The sequence below is a fragment of the Hyaena hyaena genome, unplaced genomic scaffold (genome assembly GCF_003009895.1).
Source record: "Hyaena hyaena isolate Hyena2069 unplaced genomic scaffold, ASM300989v1 scaffold_804, whole genome shotgun sequence".
NCBI lineage: Eukaryota > Metazoa > Chordata > Mammalia > Carnivora > Hyaenidae > Hyaena > Hyaena hyaena.
Window position 1 is genome coordinate 38,843 of NW_024081436.1, and position 19,198 is coordinate 58,040.

At 34.5% G+C, this 19,198-nt stretch overlaps 1 protein-coding gene across 1 annotated transcript in view; it reads right to left on the reverse strand.

The window, feature by feature from the left end:
• The window catches only part of NEK1 (NIMA related kinase 1), a 200,676-nt gene that overhangs the window by 18,038 nt on the left and 163,440 nt on the right, over positions 1 to 19,198 (reverse strand). Inside the window, exons 28-29 of the mRNA XM_039219207.1 lie at positions 7,032 to 7,208; positions 3,640 to 3,760 (exon numbers count right to left, since the gene is read on the reverse strand). Of these exons, the coding sequence (XP_039075138.1) occupies positions 3,640 to 3,760; positions 7,032 to 7,208 (298 nt within the window). The remainder of the gene's footprint in view (positions 1 to 3,639; positions 3,761 to 7,031; positions 7,209 to 19,198) is intronic.

The window sequence follows — 19,198 nt, forward strand, 5'->3', positions numbered from 1 at the left end:
CATATTCATAGCATATCAAAGCACCTAATTCATAACCCCTCACCAATATTTGATGCTATTGCTTCCCTTCATCCTGGCTTCATGTTATTTTATGGAAAAACTTTCACTGGAAACACATCTGATCTCTTGGCCTGCATTTTATTTATTTCTCTCCTCTGAGGAATAACAAGTATCCAATATTCATACATCCATAGTTCTCCACTGAGTAAAGTTAGTCAAAGAACTCAGGAGTCTGATGTCTTTTTCTCTCAATAGTATTGACTGCTGATAATCCATTAAGTATCATACAACTGCATTTACTAACCATATAATGTGGTTTCCTCCCTTGAGTACAATACATTCATATTATTTCCCCATTTTTTTCTTTTGGACTTTTGTATTTTTCTTATTAATTAGTGTGAATTCTTTAAGAATTCTGGATATTAATTATTAGGCTGCCTACTTACTGTTTTTTGACATTTAGGTCTTTAATAAATCTGATATTGTCTTGTTGAATGGCGATAGAAATGAAACTAACATTTTTTTCCCAAATCGTATTTTTTTAAGTGCTGCATATGCTGTGTAGTAAACAGGAACACAGTATTTTTAGCCATTTTCTTATTATTGATTATTTAGACTATTTCAAATTATTTGCTATGATAAGCATAGCATATGTTGCTTTTGCATATGTTGCTTTTTTGCCCAAGTCCAAACCCATCTCCTGTTTTTATAGATACAGTTGTACTGAAACAGTCACACTCATTTGTTTATGTATCATCTATGGCTGCTTTTGCAATACTTGGGCAGAGTTGAATAGCTGCATCACAGACCAAATAGCCTATCAGAGGCTAACATATTTACTATCTGGCTCTTACAGAAAAAGATGAACTGTCCCTGTTATAGATCATGGCAGAGGAAGAAACTTCCAATTACTTTTTATGTAAGAAGCACAACAAGAATAACAAAATCCAACAATGATTTCCCATAACAAAAGGAATGGCAGTCTTGCAGGTATTAATATAAAAATCCTAAAATACATAAGCACATTAAATAATATATCATGACCAAGAAGGGCTTACTTAAGGTATGCAGGATGGTTTATATTAAGTAATACATTAATATGATTAATTATACGGTTAACCCTTAAACAACATAGGAGATGGGGTACTGATTCCCCCATACAGTCTAAAATGTGTATATAAAGTTTGACTTCTCCAAAGCTTAACTACTAATAGACTACTGTTGACCAGAGCCTAATGGCAACATAAACAGTTGATAGATACATATTTTGCATGTTATATGTATTATATGCTGTATTTTTAAAATAATACCTAGCTTTTTATTATTTTTTTCAGTATTTTAAGATACACAATTCACCTACTTTTTTCAAATTGTCATGAATCTTCAAAAATTTTCCAATATGTTTACTGAAAAAAATGTATATGAAGACCATGTATAAAAAGACCAATGCAGTTCAAAACAGTGTTGTTCAAAGGCTAACTGTACTAATAAATAAAGGAAAACAGAAATATGAATGGTTCCATAGAAGCTGAAAAGTCATTTAATAAAATTCATTCCTGACTTTTAAAAATTCAATAAAATATTGACACCTATCTCAGTTACAAAGTATAGTCATGCCTAATGAGGATTAACAACAGAATCATCTTCACTAAAGTCAAGAGAAACACAGAGATATCCTCTATTTCCAATATTTAACACTGTATAAAAGATATTAAGACAATTACAGAAAAAAAAACTAGTGTTAAAAAAATTTGAAAGACATAAAATCATCAATGTTTTCATATGATATGATTGTATATGTGAAAAAAGCAAAAGATTCAACTAAAAATCTATCATGAACAACAGAATATATCAATAAGATAGTGGGGTACAAATCAATGTAAAGAAATCTATAACCTTCTAGTTAGAAGATCTCATAGAATAGGGGCCATTTTTAACACCAAACAAAAGATAACATGTCTAGGAATAAGCTTACCAATAAAAGTGTAAAACCTAGATGAAGGAAACTATAAAAATATTCAAAACTTCTATCATGTTCTTCATGGACAGGAAGAAACCAACAGTTGGTTTTCCCTACATTAATTTATGAATTTAACATCCAAGTAAAATACCAAGTGATTTTTTTTCCCGGAGGAAGGTGAGCAAAATTTAGTAAATTCTAAATTCAAATGAAAAATTACACAAACAAGAATAGCCAAGAAAACCAAAAAAGAAGAACAATGAAAGGGAATTAACCTTACATGATCTTAAAATATATTTTACATTTTAGCTTAAATAGTGTGTACCAGCACACTGTATAAAGACCAATGGAGAAAAAATATAGACAGACCAATGGAATAGGGGAAAAAAGCATTAAGAACAGCTCAAATAATTAAGAAAGTTTAGTACATATTAAAAGTGGCATTTTTAAACTGTGCAGGAAAGATGGACTTTTTAATAAATGGAGTTGCACAACTGGGTAGCCATTTGGAAGAAAAACTAAATCCATATACTAGGATAAATTACAAATAGGTCAAATATTTAAATGTAAAGAGTGCCATGTAAAATTAGTAGAAAATAAGATTGAAAAATTTCTTGAGAATCTTAGAAAGAACAAAGTATTTCTGAATTATTATTAAAATCCAGGTAAACATGACAACCAAACCAAACCAAACAAAAACATCTGCATGGCAAAAAAATAAAACATTGGTGTTCAACAAGGGAAAAAGTGTTGCAACTCATATAATAACCACAGCAAATATTTCTGGTATTTAATGGTTTCTTACTAACTTATAAAAGATCAACAACCAAGTTTTTAAAGTTGGTCAAAGATATATACAGAGAATTCACAGAAAAGGAAATACACGTGAAACTTAAACATGTGAAAAAATGTGCTCCCTTTACCAATCATAAGAGATAAACTAAGATATTATTTCTTAACCTATCAAATTGGCAAAAATAAAAAACTTTGATCCTAAGTTTGGCAAGGCTAGGGGAAATGGGAGGTTTCACACATTCTTTCTGAGAATGTAAATTGTACAAACCCTGGGAAGAACAATAAATAAATTACAAATGCAACGTATAAATACACAATTGACCCAGAAATTGTACTTCTACGTATCCATCCTATAAGATATATACAGGCAAAATTACCTTATGTAAAAGCTTATTCACTGCAACATCATTTGTAATAATCAATTGATGCAGAGTATCAATTAATGTAGAAGATTTATTGAACTGTGGTATATCCATACAAGTAGCCATAAAATAAGAAAAGCTCTCTATAGATTAATATGAAAAAATTCCCATGTTACTGACTAAAAATAAAAAAGGTGAAAGTACTGTTTACATTATACTAAGAACTTTATTTAAAAGGGAGGGAGACTATACACTTTTGTTTTGTATAGATTAAAAATATCTGGAAGGAAGAGACAATGGGAATTTGCTGGATGAGGACAAAGTTGGAAAACAGACTTTTTACTCTATAACTTTATATATTTGATCTCTGAACCACATGAATGTAATATTTTACCAACAATTATTTCATAAGGTATTATAATAAGAGGATATAATGCAGTATTAGCTTAGTACAGTATTTGAGAAAAAGGTATTACAAAAGGGATCCAGATTTTGAAATGTAAGGAAAAAGAGGTAACATACTCAGTTTCCTTTGTATCTTTTATCTCACTAATCCATACATCCATGATCATGCATGGCAAGGTACCATCTTTGTTTGATTCATCTGGCTCTTGCAGAACTTCTGTTTCTAAGCCATCAGATTCTGAGAAGCAAAAACATAACAATAAACATATCTGAAAGCAAAATCCATATATAGAAATTTGAATAAATTTTCTATAAAGATCATTACCTCATTTTAGGCTAACATACTAATTCTAACAAAAATTAAATATTTTATCTGTAGATCTTTAATCTTGTTAACTCCTGGTTGATATTTTGTGAAAGTAAATACTAATGAGAAAAGTTTCTGTCTTCATTTGTTGATTTCTCTTTTTCCTCTCCAATTCAGATTATCAATGCTCTTGTTTAAGCCACCATCACCCTCTCTTTTTTCCTGAAATCCAGGTAGTCTTTCATTCTCTATTTTTAAAGTTTCCAAATAGCTTGTCCTAAAAGATAACTGATATGGTGCCAATCCTTAAAGTTTTAACCCTTTATTCAAATAATTTTTTTTTGCTTACTTGTACAAGGTAAGCACTTGGGGAAAATATTGTTATTAATTAGCACCTTAAGTCATACCAATATGACTTATTCTACAAACTAGATTTGTGATTGTATTGCCCTCAAAGTCTAAAATACTTACTCTCAGGCTCTTTGTAGACAATGTTTGTAAACTTGCACTAAGCTGTATAGCTTCTATTATATGTCAAACAGGGTTCTGTTTTTTTGTTTTTTGTTTTTTTTAATAAAAGGCATAAGATCCCTACTAACTATAATTCTAATAAGTAAGATTATTTAAGTTACTGTGGTGAATTAAAGATATTTACACACCTAGCAGGGTCTCTAACGTTCCTCTCATCTAGAAGGGGCCTCTAGCTCCCCTCCCTTTGAATTAGGTCTGGCACTGTGACTGTCTTAACCAATTGAGGATAGTTGAAATGTTGCTATGACAGTTTCAGATCTAGTCTTCAAGAAAACTGGCAGCTTCTGCACTGGAATCTACAAGCCACCATGAAAGAAGTTTATTCTGGAAAGACCACGTGGCAAGTTCCTGAGGCTAAAATAAGGAGAGGGAACCACCTAAACAGGCCCAGCTGAGCTCTGCAGAGGCACCAGACATGGGAATGACATCATATTGCCCCTTCCTGCATAAGCCCAGCTGACAGGTGAATACCACTGAGTGGTAATGATGCCACATGGGAGAGAACTTTCCCAATTCCGAACCCACTAAAGCCTGAGATAAATAAGCTATTTTAAGACACGAAGTCTGGGGAATAATTTGTTTTGCAGCAATAGAGAACTAAAACAGAATTTCATATCTGAAAATAGGGTGCTGACATAACAAAAGCTTAAAACATGTGCACTGGTTTTGGGACTTGACAACAGGCACACATTAAAAGTGCTTCAAGGAGACTGCTGACAAGAGACTGGCCAGTGAAAAAAAGTTTCTGGATGCTAGAGTAAAGGAGATTCTTGTTACACAGTGGCAGAAAATTTGGTACCTATAATAACAATAATGATAGAAAAAATACTAAAGAGATTTAATGACTCAGCTAAGGTCCTATCTAAGCCGAATATTAAAAGTGTCAACTAGCTTCTTTAGTAGCTTCTTTAGTAGCTTCTGATAAAGTTCAAGAAGACAGAGATTAATTGAAGAAAGAACTGTTTAGTTTATGAGGACAAATTAGAAGAGAGAGCCTAAGTTAATTCCTTCCAGGCAACAGGAGTTTCTTATGGGAAAAGATGGCCTCAAAACAAACACTGAATTCAGGGCAGTAAAATGTGGTCTCAGGGCAAAGATGAAGTCAAGTGTATAGACATAAGACCTTCTGTTATAGCACAGAAAGATTTAAAGGCATGCTTCCCAGACTCTCTTTGTTAAACAAAAGGATTTTTAAGAATCTCAAGAGCACTGTCTCACAGCATCCTATGGGTAACTGAAAGAAGAGAGGGGCCAAAGAAAAAAGAAGGAATGAAGAAAGAAGAAGAAAAAAATTATCAAATATAGTAAATGTGACAATGTTCATACAAAACTCACTAAAAGTACTAATTTTCAACTTGCAGAAACACCATCAGCTTGGATTCCAAAGGAAAGATAGTTTAGAAAAGCCCTTGAGGACACGGACTTTGGTGCAAAGGAAGCAAGCTGACATTGCTACGCCTGGCTGGCTTTCAGAATTTCTAAGGACTAATGATTGATATGTGTCCCCCATTTTCCTCATTTGTGAAAAGGAGTCCCTATTCTTCTTTCAATACTGAATGTTAGATATATAGAAGGCAAATAACTTCTCTTTTTTGCTTACAGGTCTTGAGATGGAGTAACTACTCAAAGAACTATACTCAAGAAAACTCATCTCTACATAGGCCTGACTTGGATGACATCTGTAGGCCTTGAGTTCTTCCCCTCCTTTTTTTAAGTTTATTTATTTATTTGGAGAAAGAGAGACAGGAAGAGAGGGAGGGAGAGACAGACAGACAAGACAGACAGAGACAGGATGCCAACTAGGCTCTGCAGCACGGAGACTAACGTCAGACTCAATCTCACAAACTATCTGAGCGAAATCCATAGAACTAGTCGACTGAGTCACCCAGACGTCCCTAGGCTTTGAGCCCTTTAAATAATAAGATGAAGCTTTAAGAAGGGGTGAGTATACTATGCGTGTGGGGGGAAATGTAACAATTTTGGTCAGGTGGCAGACTATGGGATATTACCAGCGGCTGCAAATTCTTTAACACTCTTAATTTGGAGGGGTAGGCTCTGTTTCATCTCCTTTTGGCTCTAGGCTGGCCTGTGACTGCTTTGACCAATGAAGTAAGGCAGAAGTGATACTGTGCCAGTTGAGATTAGCTTTTACAAGTTCAAGTAGTTTTTGCCTAGGATCTGTGAACCCTGGACCACCATATAAAACATCAGTTACCCTGCTGGAAAGGGCATACAAAAAGGTAAGGAGACCACATGGAGAGGGAGAGGGGCCAGGCTTAACACAGCCTTCAAGCTGTATCTGCAGAGACACTACTGAAGCCATCTTGAACCCGTCAAACGTTGCCAACTGAATACCACGAAGTGATCCCAGAGACAAAAGCACATGAATTACAAAAATTAGGTTAGTCAAGCCTTGACTCAATTCCTGATACACAAAATCATGAGATATAATAAAATCATTGCTGTTTTAACACTAAGTTTTGGGGTGATTTATTATACAGCATTTAAAAATCTAGACCAGTTATTAACCATAGAAAACAGTGAACTTAATTTGAGATGAATCACCCAAACATACACATGTTTTGATGATCTGTTTATAAAGACCTGTTTATATAGAAGAGATTAAGGTATTATTAAATTAAATACAGCTCATTTTGACCTATTAAAATACCATCCACATTTCCTCCTGATTTCAGTGACATCTGTGGAGATGCCTCACTCAATTCTGGACTGTTTGTTTCAGCAGAAGAATCAACAGGAGCTGATGAATTCATTTCAAGTGAAATATATTTTACTTTTTCTTCTCCAGTAATTAAAGGTTTGTAATTCTCCCTTCCTGGAGAAATCTCTGAAACAACAAAAAAGAAAAATCATGTTACATTTTCAAAATAACTTGAATTTTACCTGTAACAGTATTTACAGCAAAATTCAAACATCATATTCTTACAACAGATAATTACTGGGTAAACTCTGTTATGTATAAAAATTGATAAATGATTAGGTATATGATAGCTAAATTCCATTTTAGTCATACCTAATGTTTTTCAGGGTGAATAATATATGGTTTACCTTCTTTTCCCTTTTGGTGAAACTAATATATATGTTCCAAAATGTTGTATTTTAAATCATTGAATAATTATTTTTATTTGTTTCTGGTAATTGCTAATTACTTCCAATTGCTCAGAAATTCCCCATACTTTTGATGCCTGGAGAGAACGGATTTACCTCAGAACTTACTGCAATTTTGTGTAAGACAAACAGGTCACTCTCATTCATTCCTTGAAGACGTTACTTTATAGCTCATAGTCAGGAGATCCCCCAACACTAATTCTCTCTTAACTAATTAAGTTGATTGCTGAATTTCCATCAGTAATCCTTCCAATCTAGGCCTCGCAATTCTTCTCCAATGATTTTTATCTTTCTTCACTGTAACTTGATCACTCCAATCGTCATATCTTAGAAAGCCTGTCATTAACTACAGCTCCTCAAAATTTTCAGTGTTAAATATTCCACCTTCTAATTTCTAACATCCTATTTTTCCACTTATCTCCTTCTTTCTAACCCAACTTTAAAAATGTCACCCCAACAGTACCTGCAATGCCCTGATAGTATCATGTTTTCTCTCCCCCATCATCTTCATTAAAATCCATCATTAATAATCACTTTCTCACATATATCTTCAACTCATTTTACCCACATGGAGAAATCTCAACCCCTTATAAATACAATTTTCTGTGCATTATGTCTGCACATACATGGCTGAAATGGGTGGGGAAAAAAGGAGTCTGGCTTTCTGTTCTCAATTTCAAATCATTATCACTAAAGTTAAGTGGGCACTTTGTGTTGCTGACAGTCCTACCATAACACCAGGATACCAGAACTGCATCTAGTTCAGTTAACTTACTTAGGAAAATAAGTTGTGTATGAATATATTTTAATTATTTTACCTCTTATTTCTTCCTAGTCAATCAAGAACAAAACTATAGTGTTGCTCACTTTGAATATCTTCCCTATACCAAGCTTCATCAACAAATTGTGATAGGGGTCACATCTGTGTTTTTGCTCATTCAACTACTGTTCTGCTATAAAATCATGTCTATTAAAATCAGGAACAAGGATGCCAGTTAGCACCATTATTAAAGATTGCTTTAGAGTGCCTAACAAATATAGTAAGAAGGAAAAGAAATAGAATATTGGACAAAAAACACTACTTCTTATCACTGATATTACCCACACATTTGGAAGATCTAAGATCAAGGGAAAAAACTTAATGTATTTAAAAAAATAATTCATTGAGGTGTCTGAATATAAAAGTCTACACTGACAGAAAGAAAGAAAGAAAGAAAGAAAGAAAGAAAGAAAGAAAGAAAGAAAGAAAGAAAGAAAGAAAGAAAACCCAGCTTTATTTAAACTAAGGGTGCCTGGGTGGCTTAGTCAGTTAAGTGTCTAACTTCAGCTCAGGTCATGATATCATAGTTCATGGGTTTGAGCCCCGCATCAGGCTTTGTGCTGACAGCTCTGAGCCTGGAGTCTGCTTTGCAGTCTGTGTCTCCTTCCCTCCCTGCCCTTCCCCAGTTCACATTCTGTCTCTATCTCTCTCACAAAAATAAATAAACATAAAAAATTTAAAAATATAAACTAGAAATAACAACTTAAAAGGGAAATAGGAAAAACATAATCCATAATAAAGACAAAAATACACACACTGTGCAAGAATCAATTTACTAAAAAAAATCCTTAAGAACTTAAATGAAGAAAACAAAATGTTACTGACAAACACAAAACAAGATGGTGCCAAGATAAAGACATACTTAAATTCTTGAATTTAACAGCATAAAAATAACATTCCAAAAATAAATATATAAGTTTAATATGATTCTTTTTGTAATGTTTATTTATTTATTTTGAAAGAGAGCACAAGCAGGGGAGGAGCAGAAAGAGAGGGTGAGGGAGAGAATCCTGAGCAGGATTAGGACAAACACAAAACAAGATGGTGCTGAGAGCACAGAGCCTGATATGGGGCTTGAACTCACAAACCATGAGATCATGACCAGAGCCAAAACCAAGAGTTAGATGCTCAAACAACTGAGCCACCAAGGTGCCCAAAATTTAATATAATTCTAATCAAAATGCCCAATAAAATAAAATAAAATTTGTTTTAACAGTAACTGTCAAAAATAATCCAGAATAATGTTAGATTTCTAATTAGAGTAAATGTCTTGCGTGTGTGTGTGAGTGCTGATGCACACTCACATGCATGAGTTGTTGATCTAAAGGATTTAAATATTTTTAAAACCTTTCTATCCATTAAAAGAAATTCAGATGATATAAAGAAAAAGACATACTTGCACAGAAATTTAAAAAAAAAATCTTCATGGCAAAAAAAAAAGGCATAAGTTAATTAGCAGCATGTGGGAAAAACCTGTGTTGATATACTAGATATAGATTATCTATGCCAGATAAAAATTCACACAAAAAAAATATGGGCAATGCCATATAAAAAGGGCAAAGAATATAAATACAATTTATAAAGAAGCAAATCAAGGTGCCTGGGTGGCTCATTTGGTTGAGCACTGTCAGCTGTGCTGACAGCTCAGCACCTGAAGCCTGCTTCAAATTCTGTCTCCCTCTCTCTATGCTCCTTCCCTGCATACACCCTGTCTCTCTTTCAAGAATAAAGATAAAAAAAAAATTTTTTTTTACAAAGAGGTAAATCAAAATGGCCAAAATAAAATAATGGAATTTACCTACAATCAGAAAATCACAAATGAAATCCATTTATAAGACTGGTAACAACATAAAAGTGATTAATACTGACAAAATCTGTTTAATATTTGAAAATCAATTAATGGTATTTGCCACATTAATAAAGAAGCAAAATCATACAATGATCTCAACTGATTCAGAAAAAGAATCTGATAAGCTTAATGACTCTTTCTAAAACAAGACTAGAAGAGACTTCCTTAATCTTATAATGGATATTTTCAAAAAAGACTTGAGTTAATATATTTACTTCTTTGAGTCAAGAGTATGGCACTTCTCTGTTCAACAATCTATTGGAAGTCTTAGCATAAGAAGAGTAAGAACTGGAAAACAGAAAATTAAACTGTCTTTTTTTTTTTCATGTTTATTTCTTTTTGAGAGACAGAGACAGAACAAGAGCAGGGGAGGGGCAGAGAGAGAGAGAGCAAGACATAGAATCTGAAGCAGACTCCTGGCTCTGAGCTGACAGCACAGTGCCCATTGTAGGGCTTGAACTCACAAACTGTGAGATTATGACCTGAGCCCAAGTTGGACACTTAACCAACTGAGCCACCTAGGTGCCCCAAATAAAACTGTCCTAATATGGTATCATGGGTTTACAAAAATACCAAGAGAATCTACCAATACACTACTAGAATCAATGTAGGAACTCAGCAAAGTTGCTGAATATAAAGTCATACACAAAAGTAAATTATACATGAGCCACAGTTATAAAGTAAAATTTCAAAACAGATGAATAAAACAGTGGCATCAAAAATTATACAATTTTGACAAATATCATATGTTTGCACGTATAGGAGGATTAGGAGGAACTTGATGGAAGAACAAGGGGGAGAAGAAGGGGGGAAATGGTGGAGGAAAGGGAGAGAGGCAAACCATGAGAGACTCTTGAATGCTGACAAAAACTGAGGACTGATGGATGTGGGAGGGAGGGGGGGATGGGCATGGAGGAGGACACTTGTGGGGATGAGCACTGAGTGTTATGTGGAAACTAATTTGACAATAAACTATTTGTAAAAAAAAAAAAAATTTATACAATTTTGGAATTATCTAATAGGATATATAAAATACCTCTATGGAAAAACTAGAACCTACTGTTGAGAGAAATAAAAGATCTAGATATAAGTAGAGGATATAAATAGCCATGGACTAGAAGAGTAAATACTGTAAAGATATCAATTTCCTCCAATGTATATATTCAATATAATCCTAAAAAACCCCCAACATGATAAGCCTATGTATATGTTCAAGAAAACAGAGGAAAAAATGGGCCAAATGGCTAAATCCATGGTTATTTTCAACAAAGAACTAAAATCTGTAAAAGAATATTAAATGGACATTCTAACATTGAAAAATGCAATATCTGGGGCATGGGGTGGTTCAGTCAGTTAAATGTCCGAGTTCGGCTCAGGTCATGCGTGATTTTGTGGTTCATGGGTTCAACCCTCACACAGGGCTCTGTGCTGACAGCTGAGAGCCTAGAGCCTGCTTCAGACGCTGTGTCTCCCTCTCTCTCTGCCCCTCCCCCACTCAGGCTCTGTCTCTCTGAATCTCTCAAAAATAAATAAATGTTAAAAAATTTTAGAAAAGAAAGATAAATGCATTATATGATATAATGAGCTCACTGGATTCACTGAGACACAGCAGAAGATTAGAGAACACAAAAGACAGATTTTATGAAATGACAGATCAGTAAAAATACTGGCATAGTTTGTTTTACCACACTTTGCAGATAACTGTGTTTTCTTACAAATGGAAGGTTTATGGCAACCCTGGATGGAGCAAGTCTGTCAGCGCCACTTTTCCAATCGTATTTGCTCATTTCGTGTCTTTGTTGCCTTTTGGTAATAGCAGTATTTCAAACTTTTTCATTATTAGTATATTTGTTACAGTGATCTGTGATCTGTGATGATGACTCACTGAAAGCTCAGATGACAGTTTTTTCCAGCAATAAAATACTTTTAAATTAAGGTACGTACATTGCTCTTTTAGACATAATGCTATTATGCATTTAATGGACTACAGTATAGTGTAAACATAACTTCCATATGCAACAGGAAACCAAAAAATTCATTTGACTAGCTTTATTGTGATATTTGCTTTACTGTGGTTGTCTGGAACTGAATCCACAATATCTCAAATGTATGCCTGTATTTATACTGAAACAAAAGGGGAGAAAATGTGAAAAAGCAGAATAGAGCAATAACAAACATGATGAATTCAAAATGTCTAATATTTGTGTAACTAGAATCCAAAAAGAAGAAGCAATATAGAAAGACCTAATGAATACAGTCTCTCCCAAATTGAAATAACCTAAGGCAGATTAAAAACAAACTACATCTATGCATATGATGGTAAAACTGTTGAAAATCAAATACTGTTTAAAAAGCTTGAAGAAAAACATAGGAGCAAAATAAGTAACAAAAATAAGACACAAAAAAGACATATATTTATGGATGCCAGAAGAAAATATACTAACACCTTTAAAATGGAAAGAACAAAATAAAGCAAGAGCAATCCCTCTGCCTCCCCTCCCCCACAAAAAACCCAAACCAAACCAAAACAACTTTGCCTACTTAGCATTTAGTATACACTGAAAATAGTCCTTAAAGCTAGAGGTGAAATAAAGACCTTTTCAGATAAAAAAAAGCTGAGAGAATTTATACAGGGCAGATCTGCACTACAGGAAATATCAACGGCAGTTCAAAGGAAAAAGATATCAAATGGAAATGTATAACCTCAGGAAGGAATAATGAACCCTGTAAAAAATATGGCTAAATGTAAATGAATATTGATTTCTTAGCATAATAATAATGCCTTATAAGCCAAATAAGATTATTATAGTAAACTACATAATGACAATAAGTAAAAGGGTTAGAGGGGATAGAGTAATATTGCTAAAAAGCTCATACATAATTAGAGAAGCAATATAAATATTAAGTTAAGGTAGATTTGAATTAGCATTATGATAGAATTAAGGATACAATTTGTGATCTAGGATCACAACAAAAGAATAAATGAAAAATGTATAATTAAGAATAGAAAAGAAAAATGAAATGCTTGATTGGTCCAAAAAGAGGTATAAAAAATGAAATACAAGAATAAACAAAGTACAGATGGAATATATAAAAAACACTGCAAGATTGTTACACAGACTAAAAAGCAAACCATTTCAGTAATGACATTATACAAGAATAAGTTTAACCCTCAAGATTAAAAGACAAAGATAGGCTGGATTTGAGATATGAGACACATATAAACATAAGGAATCAGAAAAATTAAAAGAAGATACAGACAAAAACATACTAAGCCAACATTAACCAAAAAAATGCTGTAGCTATATAACATGAGATAGACTTTAAAAGAAGCAATGTTACTAGAGATAAGAAAAAATGTCACAATAATAAAAATGGTCAATACAACAGGAAGATGCATAAAAGAGTCAATGCAATCACCTAAACAATGTAACGCAACAATCTAAACAATCACTGCAACATTTAAAAAAAATTTTTCTTTTTTAAGAACGTTATTTATTATTGAGAGACAGAGAATGAGCATAGGAAGGGCAGAGAGAGGGGGAGACACGGAAACTGAAGGAGGCTCCAGGCTCTGAGCTGTTAGCAGAGAGCCCAACACAGAGCTCGAACTCAAAAACTGCAAGATCGTGACCTGAGCCAAGTTGGACACTTAACCGAGTGAGCCACCCAGGCGCCCCACAATCACTGCAATAATTTAAACTGCTATGCACTAAATAACAAATAGGAAAAATATATAGAATTAAAAGGAGAAAACGACAAATCCACATATACACTTGGATATTTTAACATTCTTCTCTAAGTAACTGATAACAACCAGAAGAAAATAATCAGTAAAAATATAGAAGACTTTCATATAACAAATAAACAACTTGACACAGAACATACATGCATACAACTATACCCAATAACTTTTCAGGTACATACGAAACATTTACCAAAACAAATTGTCAGTTGGGTGATGAAGCAAGTCAAAAATTTCAAGATAAAGGGGCACCTGGGTGGCTCAGTCAGTTAGGTGTCCAACTTCAGCTCGGGTCATGATTTCACGGTTCGTGGGTTCAAGCCCCGCGTTGGGCTCTGTGCTGACAGCTAGCTCAGAGCCTGGAGCCTGTTTCAGACTCTGTGTCTCCCTCTCCCTCTGACCCTGCCTTGCTCACGCTGTCTTTCTCTCTCTCTCAGAAATAAATAAAACATTAAAAAATTATTTTTTAATTTCAAGATAAAAATTATGCACAGTATGATGTTCTGTGATCACAATACAATGAAACTGGAAAGCAATAACAAAAAGATAACCAGAAAGAGTCCAAATGTCAGCAAATTAAATGCAAAATATTTGAAAATAATCTAAATATTAAAAGGAAATTACAACATAAAATTAAATCCATAATTGAAATATTTTCACAGAGATAATTCCACATTCTTCTTTTTTAAATTCTTTTTTAACGTTTATTTATTTTTGAGAGACAGAGAGAGACAGTCCATGAGTGGAGGAGGGACAGAGACAGAGAGGAGACACAGAATCTGAAGCAGGCTCCAGGCTCTGAGCTGTCAGCACAGAGCCTGATGTGGGGCTCAAACTCATGAACTGCGAGATCATGACCTGAGCCGAAGTTGGATGCTCAACTGTCTGAGCCACCCAGATGCCCCGATAATTCCACATTCTTATGGCTTCATAGTTGACTCCTTCTGAATACTCAAGGAAAAAGTAATACTAATTTTTTACAAAGTTTTCCAGAAAATAGGAAAAAAAGGAATATTCCCCAACTTGTTTTATAAGGTCAGCAAACCCTTGAAACCCAAACACCACAAGCAGCTTACCAAAAAGGGAAAATCATAAGCAATACTCTCTCATGAATTATTTTCCCTGGCAATGGTTGTAGGAGGAACAGTCAAATGTGAGAAAAAGTTTTACAGCAACATCATACATGGATCAAATATTTACAGACAAATGGAAAAATTCTGGGAAAAGAGCAAAGAACGCTGTTTTGTTTTATTTCTCTGAATCCCTGCACAAAACAGAAAAAATCAGGATAGCAAAACCATATATTCATGAATAACATCTAAACTAAATCTAGGTAACAAGGTATCCTCACAAATCCCCAAGTACATGTGAATGGGGAAAAATCACCTACAGCCTCCAAACTCAGGTAATAAAAGTATCTGTACAAAAGAAGGAAACAGTAAGAAACTTAACAGGCCCCAGATCAGAAGAACCTCCAAAATAGCCAGCAGGTATTTACAAGCAAGTAGGATGGGTCAATTTAAGAAAAGCAGCTGAAATGGGAATAGTTTTTATATATTTTAATATGCAAATAAATGGAAAGTGTCAATGGAGGAGTCAGAAAGGGTGGGAGAAATCTGGGTCCTAAGAATTCTCAAAACTAACCAACTAAAGCTCCCTTCTAGAACAAAGCCTCATACTCTGGAGAAATTGCTAGAAGGAGAACACAAATTGATCTGTGCAGGGATAAGAGAAACAAAGGAAAGAGAAAAGTGAGGGAAAGAAACAGAGACAGAAGAGCTCAGAAACTACAAGACTATAATTTTTATGTTACTTTTTAAAGTTATTTTATTTAATCTGAGAGAGAAAGAAAGGGCGCACACACAGGAGAGGCAGAGAAAGAGGGAGAGAGAGAATCCCAAGCAGGCTCCAAAGAGTCAGCACAGAGTCTGATGTGGCGCTCAAACTCATAAACTGTGAGATCATGACTTGAGCTGAAACCAAGAGTCAGACACTTACCCAACTGAGCCACCCAGGCACCCCTGGCTATAATTTTTAAACACTACATGAAAATAACAGAAAAGGAAGCCATAAGCTATGAAGTTAGAAAGGGTATTCTGACTTCTTCTGTGCTCCTAAAAGTTTAATAAATCTAATTTCACATAAAAATAAGTAACAGAGGATTATTGTTAAATTCTGTACAAGTTGTCAGAAAGAAAAACAGTGTATAAAGTAGAATAATGTTCTCAAAGACTGGTGTTTCCCAACGTTGTCACTACTGAGTCAGATAATTATTTGTTTTGGAGAACACCTGTTATAGTAGCACTGTAGAAGATTTACCAGCTTCCTTGGCCTCTACCCATTAGATACCTGCAGTGCACTTCCCAGTTGACGACCAAAAATGTCTTCCAGCAATGCCAAATGTCCTCTGCTTGCAGATACACCCTCATTTGAGAACCACTGCTATAGAAAATTAAAACCTACCAAAAAACTTGGGGCGCCTGGGTGGCTTAGTCAGTTAAGCATCGGACTTTCGCTTAGGTCATGATCTCGCGGTTCGTGGGTTCGAGCCCCGCGTCAGGCTCTGTGCTGACTGCCAGCTCAGAGCCTGGAGCCTGTTTCAGTCTGTGACTCCCTCTCTCTCTGACCCTCCCCTACTCACACTGTCTCTCTCTCTCCTAGAAATAAATTTAAAAAAATATTTTAAAAAAAACCTACCAAAAAACTAAAATTATAATGTATTAAAAATTTGTTAGGGGCGCCTGGGTGGCTTAGTCGGTTAAGCGTCCGACTTTCACTTCGGTCATGATCTCGCGGTTCGTGGGTTCGAGCCCTGTGTCGGGCTCTGTGCTGACTGCCAGCTCAGAGCCTGGAGCCTGTTTCAGAGTCTGTGACTCCCTCTCTCTCTGACCCTCCCCTGCTCACGCTGTCTCTCTGTCTCTCCTAGAAATAACTAAAACATTAAAAAAATTAAAAAAAAATTTGTTAGTAAAATTAAAAACATCATGGAAGACATTAAAGAATATAAGTTATAATGAGAAAGTAATCAGAAATGAGGCAGTTGATAGAGTTACAGAAAAACTATTTTTCTGTATAGTTCTCTATAGAGTTCGTGAAATAGACTGAAGGAAGAGAAAACTAGAAAAACTTATTAACACTTTCCTAAAATTGGGGTGGGGTAAAGATTACAAATTACATATTACAAAGACATACAACGAGAAAAACTACAAAACTCTAATGAAAAAAATCAAAGAAAAATTAAGTAAAGAGATGTTCCATGTTCATGGATAGGAAGACAGAATATTGTCACAATGTCACTCCTTCCCAATTTGATTTATGGATTCAATGCAATCCCAGCCAAAGTCCTAGAAAGTTATTTTGCGGATATCAATACTAATATCTAAAAGTTGATTCAATATGATTCTAAAAGTTTAGGTGGAAAGGCAAAAGATACAGAGAAGCCAACACAACACTGAAGGAGAACACAGTTTAAGGAATGATACTACCCAGCTCTAAGACTTAGTATAAAGCTACAGTAATCAAGACAGTATAGTATTGGATAGATGAAACAGAACATAGCTTAGAAATAGACCCATATAAATAGTCAACTGATTTTCAATGAAAAAGCAAAGGCAATTCAATGGAGAAAGGATAGACTATAATAAATGGTTCTGGAACATCTGGATATCCCATTTCTTCTCTCCCCCAAAAACTATCTAGACACAGACCTTACATCATTCACAAAAGTTAACTCAAAACTGATCACAATCCTAAATGTAAAATGCAAAATTGAAAAACCCCTGGAAGATAACATAGAAGAAAATCCAGATGACCTCAAGTTTGGTAATGACATTTTAGATACACTACCAAAGGCATGATCCATGAAATGGAGGATTAATAAGGTGGACTTCGCTAAAATGTATTTTTCTTCTAAACGTTTACTTACTTATTTAGAGAGAAAAAGCATGTGCATGTGGGAGAGGAGGTGGCAAAGAGAGAGGGGAAGAGAGAATCCCAAGCAGGCTCAGCACCATCAGCACAGAGCCCAATGCAAGGCTGAATCCATGAATGGTAAGATCATTACTTGAGCTGAAATCAAGAGTTGGATTTTCAACCAACTGAGCCACTCAGGAGTCTCTGGATGTCACTAAAATTGAAAACTTTTGCTCTACAAAAGACACTGTCAAAAAAAATGAGAAGACATGCCACAGAGTGGATGAAAATATTTGCACAAGACATAAGACACTATTAATAAAAAATACAAAGAACTCTTAAAACTCAACAATTAAGAAAAGCAACACTAAACAACCCAATTTAAAAATGGACTAAAGATCTGAACAGACACCTCCCCAAAGACATATACAGATGGCAAACAGGCATATGAAAAAAATGCTCCACATCATATGCCATTTGGGAATTGCAGATTAAAACAACAAAGTGATACTACCACATATCTACTACAATGGCTAAAATCCAAATCACTGACAACACTAAATGCTGCTGAGGATGTGGAGCAATAAGAGCTTTCATTCATTTCTGATGGGAATGCAAAAATGGTACAGCCACTTTGGAAGATAGCTTGGCAATGTATCACAAAACTAAGCATACTGTTAACACGTGAACCAGCATTCATGTTGCTTGGTATTTACCCAAGAAATAAAATCTTATGGCTTAACAAAAACCTGCACATAGATATTTATAGAAATTTTATTCATAACTGCCAAAACCTGGAATCAATCAAAATGTCTTTCAATAGGTGAAAAACCTACTGAATAACCTATATAAACAAACTGTGGTATATCCCTACAATGTAATATTATTTAGTACTAAAAAGAAATAAGGTATCATACCATGAAAAAACAGGGAGAAAACTTCAATGCATAATACTAACTAAAGAAGCCAGTCATAAGGCTGCATATGGTATGATTCCAACCATGACATTCTAGAAAAGACAAAACTAATGAGACACTATAAAGTGTATCACTCCTAGTGGATGCTAGGAGTTTGAGAGGAGAGAGGAATAAATAGGCAGAACACAGGGATTTTTAAGAGCAATAGACTGTTTTGTATATTATAATGGTGTATATTTATCACCATTAATATGATTTTTTTCAAAATCCATGGAAGGTATAAAACCAAGAGTGGACTTTATCCTATGGATTTGGGGTGATCATAATGTGCCAACATCTGTTCATCAATTTTAACAAATGCACCACTCTGGAGAGAGAATGTTGATGGTTGGGAAGGCCGTGCATAGGCTGGAAGAAGGGATATACTGAAACTACTTTCTATTCAATATTGCCATGAACCCCAAAT